This window comes from Oryza sativa, chromosome 5 (genome assembly GCF_034140825.1).
Source record: "Oryza sativa Japonica Group chromosome 5, ASM3414082v1".
Taxonomy (NCBI): domain Eukaryota; kingdom Viridiplantae; phylum Streptophyta; class Magnoliopsida; order Poales; family Poaceae; genus Oryza; species Oryza sativa.
In genome coordinates this window covers 27256341-27263379 of record NC_089039.1, presented here as the reverse complement: position 1 = coordinate 27263379, position 7039 = coordinate 27256341, and the positions used below count along the sequence as shown (strand labels likewise).

The 7039-nt window shown below is 47.6% G+C and overlaps 1 protein-coding gene across 1 annotated transcript; it reads right to left on the bottom strand.

Annotated features, from left to right (window-relative positions):
• Positions 1-2954: 2954 nt before the first annotated feature.
• Positions 2955-5973, bottom strand: LOC136356561 (uncharacterized). Its single transcript, XM_066310646.1, has 4 exons — positions 5138-5973; positions 3886-4006; positions 3521-3797; positions 2955-3359 (listed from the first exon to the last, which is right to left on the bottom strand). Exons 1-4 carry the CDS (start codon positions 5896-5898, stop codon positions 3199-3201), a joined length of 1320 nt encoding a protein of 439 aa, XP_066166743.1. The 5' UTR covers positions 5899-5973; the 3' UTR covers positions 2955-3198.
• Between the last annotated feature and the right edge of the window lie 1066 nt (positions 5974-7039).

The window sequence follows — 7039 nt, the reverse complement described above, 5'->3', positions numbered from 1 at the left end:
CCGGCGGGGCCGTGCCCGGTGGCGGGCCGGCGACCGTGGCAGGCGGCGGCGGGCCGGCGGCCGTGGCGGACAGCGGCAACGGCGTTGTTTTCTGTTTTTTTAATTTGTGATTCACATGTATAATTTTGTGATTTATTGGATGGATCTGAGATGACCTGTGATATATTTGATTTGTGTGTAACTTTTTAGGATTTGTGATGTATTTGATTTGTGTGTATATGTAACTTTAAGATTTGTGATGTTACTTTATTTATGATGTGGATTTAGGATGTTACTTTGATTTGGGGATATGCTTCCCACTTGATTTGGGAGAAAATAAAAAAAAAAGAAAAGGGGACTAACTGGGACTACCACTATTCTCTCTTTACTCCCGGTTGGTAACACTAACTAGGACTAAAAATAGGGATATTTAATCCCGGATTCATCTTTAATCCCGGTTATTTGAACCGGGACTAAAGATAGCGATCTTTAGTCCCGGATTCGTAGTCCCGGTTTTCCGGTTGGAAAACCGTGACTACAGGGGGTTACGAACCGGGAGTAAAAAGCACTTCTCCACCAGTGATAGCATCCCTAAAATGTTCTTAAGTGCTTACTTGTTCAAAATTTGATGCAAATGGAGATTGCACTTTTGATGGAGTCACTAGCCAGCCATCGTCCATGGAGTCGGCGATCACGTACGTGCAATTCCTCGCCGGCCGTGTTGTCCATGGAGTCGGTGGTCAACCATCACCCTCGTTGTTCACAAACACTTCCTCGCCGGCTCTATCGTCCATGGAGTCGACGACCACGAGCACTTCATCGCCGGCAGCGTCCATGGAGTCCAGGACCACATGCACTCTCTCGTTGGCCTCATCCAGGGAGTCGCTGGTCAAAGACTCCTCGTCATACATGATGTCACGCTCGCAAGCCCTGCACGGCATGACTGTATAGATGGCCAAAAGGCCTGCCCGGCACGGTTCGGCACAGGCACGACCTGGTCGGCACTTGCTAGTAGTCGGGCTGTGCCGGCCTATGGGCTGCACCTCTGGCCCAGGCACGGCCCACTAGTAGTCGGGCCATGCCGGGCTAGCCCGAAGGCACGGGTGGCCCACCGTGCCTTTTTTAAAATAAGTCTATTTTCCCTCCCTTCTCTTTGGGTTGTGACATATATATAGCTAAAATAAATCTATTGTCCCTCCCTCCTCGTTGGGCTGACATATATATAGTTAAATAAGTCTATTTGACGTCCCTATTCTTCGACCGTGGCATATAATGTCTATTTTTACTCCCTGTTGTTTATGTGTCGGGCCTGGCCTGCGGCCCATCGTGCCGTGCCGCCCCGGCCCAACGTGCCGGTGGAGGGGCCAGGCACGCCCGGTGATTGGGCCGGACCGGCACGGGCCCGACCCCGTTTGGGTCGTGCCGTGCTTGGGCCGGGCCAAAATGCTGTGCCGTGGGCCAAGCGTCGGGCCTCAGGCCTTTTGGCTATCTATAGATGAGTGTCTTGCATGCTGCATTGCAGCCATTATTTAGTTTCCTAGATTGCAGCCATTATTGCAGCCATTAACAAGCAGCGGCCGGCGCGCGGCACTGGCTGGCAGAAGGCGGAAGGTGGCGGCTGGGCGGCAGGTGGAAGATGGCGGCTTGTTTTGTTTTTTTTTTTTGAGAATTTATGATCCGGATTTGAGATGTATTTGATTTGTGTGTGATATGAATATGTGATGTATTTGTGATGAATTTTGTAGAAGTTGTGATGTAATTTTTTTTTAAAGATTTTGTGATGTATTTGGAGATGATCGATTTAAGGATTTGGAGGTGATAATTGATTTGGGATTTTGGGGATGGGGATGGAGTGAAATCAATATATTAAAAACAATGAAGAAAAGAATATAATAAAGGAGCAGCCAGGGATCAGCCTGGCTCTATCTTTAGTCCCGGTTGGCATGCTCCATCTTTAGTCCCGATTGGTAACACCAACCAGGACTAAAGATAGATTTTTACTCCCGGTTATTTCACCCGGGACTAAAGATAGCGATCTTTAGTCCCGGATTCGTAGTCCCGGTTGGAAAACCGAGACTAAAGGGGGTTACGAACCGGGAGTAAAAACTACTTCTCCACCAGTGATACCAGACTATAAGTCAGCTATAAACACATATCGGGGAGAGAAACAAGCAGCGGGCTACAGATTTATAGCCAGCCGTAGCACGGACTGCAAGATGCAATATGTGTAGGGCAAGTGGGACCATGTATCAATAGTGTAGTATATGTTTATAGGTAACTATTGTATGTATTAGCTACTCCCTCCATCCTAAAATATAAGACACAACCACTTTTTTATTATGTCTCATAATATAAGGCGTGCATGCATACATTAATTATCATCTCTTGGTTCTTTAAATTTGGTTTATTTTAATTCATGTACCATTAAGTCTCCCAATCACATTACTTGCATGTACGGATGTGATTCAATTAAGGAGGTGATTAAATTCTTTCTTGCTCTTTGTGTCAGGAGTGGTTGTGCCTTAGAGCATGTACAACCGTGTATAATAGCAGTCTCTCTTTATTGCCATACAAGTAAATTTGATGATGTGAAAGAGAGAGGAGAGAAGAAAAATGTGGAAGAGAGAGGAGAGAAAAGAAAAGTATGATTGCTATGCATATAACAGCTCAGAGTTGACTCTAAACATTTATTAAAAGAAATTTTGTTATGAGAGTGGAGAAAAGGAATGAAAGGTAGTAGTAAAATAATATTTTGGTGCATTAATTATTAAAGAGTGATTGGTGTCTCAACTATGGCAGTAGTATAGTCTCTAAATAATATTATGTACTAACTAAGAGACCATATTAGACTTTACCTTTGTACATGCCCTTATATTTTTGGGATGGAGAGAGTATTGAATTCACTATAGATGATTTATAGATGATTTAAAGCATGTAGTTATGATTTATATCTCGTCCCATAACTAAAAAGAACGTTCAAACGACAATTTTCTTCATCCACTAATAATACTAGCCCAGAGGGAGCAACTGAATAGAGCATTAATGATCCTGGTTACAGTAGACATACCATAGAGGCTTCATTAAAGATCCTGGCTACTTCATCAGGTAATATTTGCGCATTAGAAGAGATCACTCGCGCACATAGATGTCAAAGCATAAATAAAGAGTCTAAATTCTAACAATACTCCAAGTCATAGCTCTAATCATATTATTATTACATCAGCCTGCAGTGTAATACGGAATCTTGGAACTATCATGCCCTGCAATAAATTCTGTCCCGTATGGATGCTTGATACGATCGCTACATGCGTGACAACGCTCGTAGTCCTGATTCCTGATCATTACATAATCAATTCTCCTGTTGATCTCATGGCATCCACCTACAAAAGCAACATCAACATATCGAATAAATCGCTGAGGTCCTACTATCACACTTACAAACATAAATAGAGACCTTACAGTAATTACAAATAAGCAAGCATATTAATCAGAACACAGTAAATTGAGAATACAGTAAATAAGTCGATAGTAATAAACATACCAAAACAAGAACCCTGAAGATTGTGTATAGAGACGACACACATGGGCTCGATATCATCAGCACATCCAACAATATTTGGATCAAGGCTCAACTCTACAAAGCGTTCCCTCCTCTTTGCCAGAAGATCCGGATTCAACTTGAGCTCTGCAAAGTATAGTCTCTTCTTAGCCTGATCATCATCCTCAGCCCTGGCAGTAAAGTTGACATGGGCGTATGTGGACCCACAGATCTCATGAAAACAATTTGATAAAAGAACAGTACAAAGCTCAATCTTAACCTGAACAGACAAAAATAGAAAGGTTTATTAGTTTACAACATTGAGACTCATGATGTCATGGAAAGCAAACAAGGAAAAGGGCTATTACAATGTTCTCCTCAATATTGTTGTAGTGGTTAATTGCTAAATTGGCAAAGTGACAAGCTTGGGAAGAAACTTTCTTGCCAGCGAACTCTGCCTCCATCTCTTCTGCGGTCAAATGTTGCTCGCTGCAATATATTCAAAAGAGTAATAGATTCAACAGTGTGTTGGACAAAACCAATTTTAGGTATTCACTTAATTTTGTCAGGAATATAGATAGGGATGACAATTGGGCATGGCGGGCATCAATAGTGAATACCCATACCCAAGCTTAATTTTGTCCCCGGGAATATTCATTACCCAACATGCATGAAACCTTGGTCAAGCCCATCCAGATTGTGTCTGCCATCCAGATTGGAACATAATTATTGAATATTAGTGCAGCACACAGGATGGATCATTCCTTTAAAATTAGCTCAGATTTTAGTGTTGTTTTCAAACTCAGAGAATTGACTAATGGCAACTCCTAAGTTGGACTGCACATTCTTAAACCATCCTGAAAATTTTTATTTGATCCTGGGATGCTGAGATGGTCAAACTAACTCTAGAAGTTAGTACCTGACATTCTTTCAGATTCACTGTTGCTGTCGCATATCTGACCTTTGATTGTTCAATTTATAAATGCAAGCACCTTTTGTGAAGGTTGGCCAAGTACCAAAGAGTTGCTAGACTGTATAAAAGATGGCCACCTATGTTTGCACAGGAACATGATGCATCTGATGAGTTAAAATACTATGACGATAGCGTACTTCAACTATTACATCCGTTGCATATACAAGAGTTCAATTGTTAATATGTTCTATCTCTTACCACTAGCTAAATGAATCAACTGAAGTTTTATAATTTAACTGTTTCAGTGACCAAGAATGGAAATGCAGCTTAAAAAATCCACATTTCTTATTAATTAAAATGGTTGCAAGTTGTAATGTCAGTTTACCCATTTAAAGGATTGTACAGAATTCGTCTCCAAATTAAGTAACTTTGGCTTTTCTGTCTCCACCTCTTCCTTGTGTCCTTAGGAGATCTATTCTAAGCTGAATTATCGATGTCTTGTTTGCGGTCACTACTGTTTTATAAGTGATAAAAACAATGATAGTTTTTCACATGAACTTTGTAATGAGGAATATAATGGGTGTGCTATTTCACGTGTGTTAGGATCTACGAAAGGAAAGTTCTATTTGTATGATGTTTTCTTAGTGGTGTAGTTGACATACCCATGAGAAAAAAAAAAGAAAGAAAGAAGAAGGGGTTTAACATACTGTGTATCGGATGGGACGCGGGGTCGGAAGATTTGTTTGATCTTGTTATTCTCGATGTCGATCATCCTCTGATAGAACCTGGCCATCTGCGCCTTGGACTTGCGGAAAGCGGGCTTATCCTCCTCTCTGAAGCAGTGAACCTCATCGCTCATGTCCAAGCTGTCCGCGAGAAGCTCCTCCCATGTCATGGGCCTCTTTCTCAGGCAAGGATGAGGTAGCGTGCGAGGGATCCTCCTCCATCTCCCAGGCGTCCTCTTCCTCCTCGCCGGGGCTTCGCCTGACCCCGCCGCCGCAACTGAGCTCGACCCAGCTCCATGTCCCGCTCCCGCCGTCGCCGAGATGGAGCCAGCCCCCGCCCCCGCCACTGAGCTCGAGAAAGGCCCATCTCCCGCTCGCGCCGCCGAGATCGAGCCAGTCCCCGCCACCGCCACTGAGCTCGAGCAAGCCCCATCTGCCGCTCCCGCCGCCGAGATCAAGCCAGTCCCCGCCACCGCCACTGAGCTTGAGGAAGGCCCATCTGCCGCTCCCGCCGCCGAGATCGAGCCAGTCCCCGCCACCGCCACTGAGCTCGAGCAAGCCCCATCTCCCGCTCCTGCCGCCGCCGAGATCGAGCCAGCACCCCGCACCGCCAGAGAGATCGAGCCAACTCCAGCCATCACAGAGTCCAGCCACTCCCGCGCGGTGATCGGGACGGTGGATCCCTGACGAACCTGGAACATGGAGTAGGTCGCCAGTTTCTCTTCTATGGTGGGCCTCCTCATCTCCGCCCGCGCCTCGTCGCTGCCGCCGAATCGCAATCTTAGGGTTAGGTTTCTTCCTTCTGGCGAACTCTCGATGGGGAAAGAAGCGATCAGGGGAGACGAAAAAGAAATTTATCCACGTCACGGAATAGGATGCCTCGCCTGGGCCTGGCCCATGGGCGCCGTGGCCCGGTGGGAAAAAAAAAGGAAAAATTATACTTTGACTCCCTCAACTAGTATGATTCATATCCTCGAACCACAAAACCAGGTATATAGACTCCTCCAACTATCAAAACCGATGCAAACTATATCCTTTGGTGGTTTTGGAAGCGGTTTTGGCTGATGTGGCGCCTACGTGGCAGTGTTGACCCGCTCTTCGTCCCACGTGTCGTCGACGTGTCGCTTACGTGGCATTAGAGTTAAAAAAATTGTGGGACCGACATGTCATTCAAAAAAAAATGTGGGACCCACCGACACGTGGGCCCCACATGTCATCGTCATCTCTCCCCCTCTCTCTTTCATCTTTTCCACGCCTCTCACCTTCCATCACTAGAGGCGGCTGGCCGAAGCAACGAAGCACGAAGAGGAGAGGTGACAATGGCCGGCCGGGGAGAGGTGACGATGGCGTCGCGGTGGCACACGGATGGTCCGCGAGCTCCTCCCCCGTGCGCGGATTCCGGCGACCTCGTCCCCAGCGCGCGGACGGCCGGCGGCGAGCTCCTCCCCCGTGCGCGGACGCCGGCGACCTCGTCCCCCGCGCGCGGACGGCCGGCGACCTCCTCCCCCGCGCGTGGACGGCTGGCGACCTCCTCCCCGGCGCGCGGACGCCGGCGACCTCCTCCCCGGCGCGCGGACGCCGGCGACCTCCTCGCCCGCGCACGGACGGCCGGCGACCTCCTCCCTCTGTGCGCGGACGGCCGGAGACCTCCTCCCGCGCGGACGCCGGCGACCTCCTCCCCAGCGCGCGGACGGCCGGCGACCTCCTCCCTCTGTGCGCGGATGGGCGGCGAGCTCGCGGGATGGCTAGCGGGCTCCTCCCCCTCGCGTGGACGGCCGGCGAGCTCCTCCCCCGTGCGCCGTCACTGTCACCGTCGCCGCCGCCCCGTCTCTAGTGATGGAGGAAGGTGAGGGGAGTAGAAAAGATGAAAGAAAGAGGGGGAGA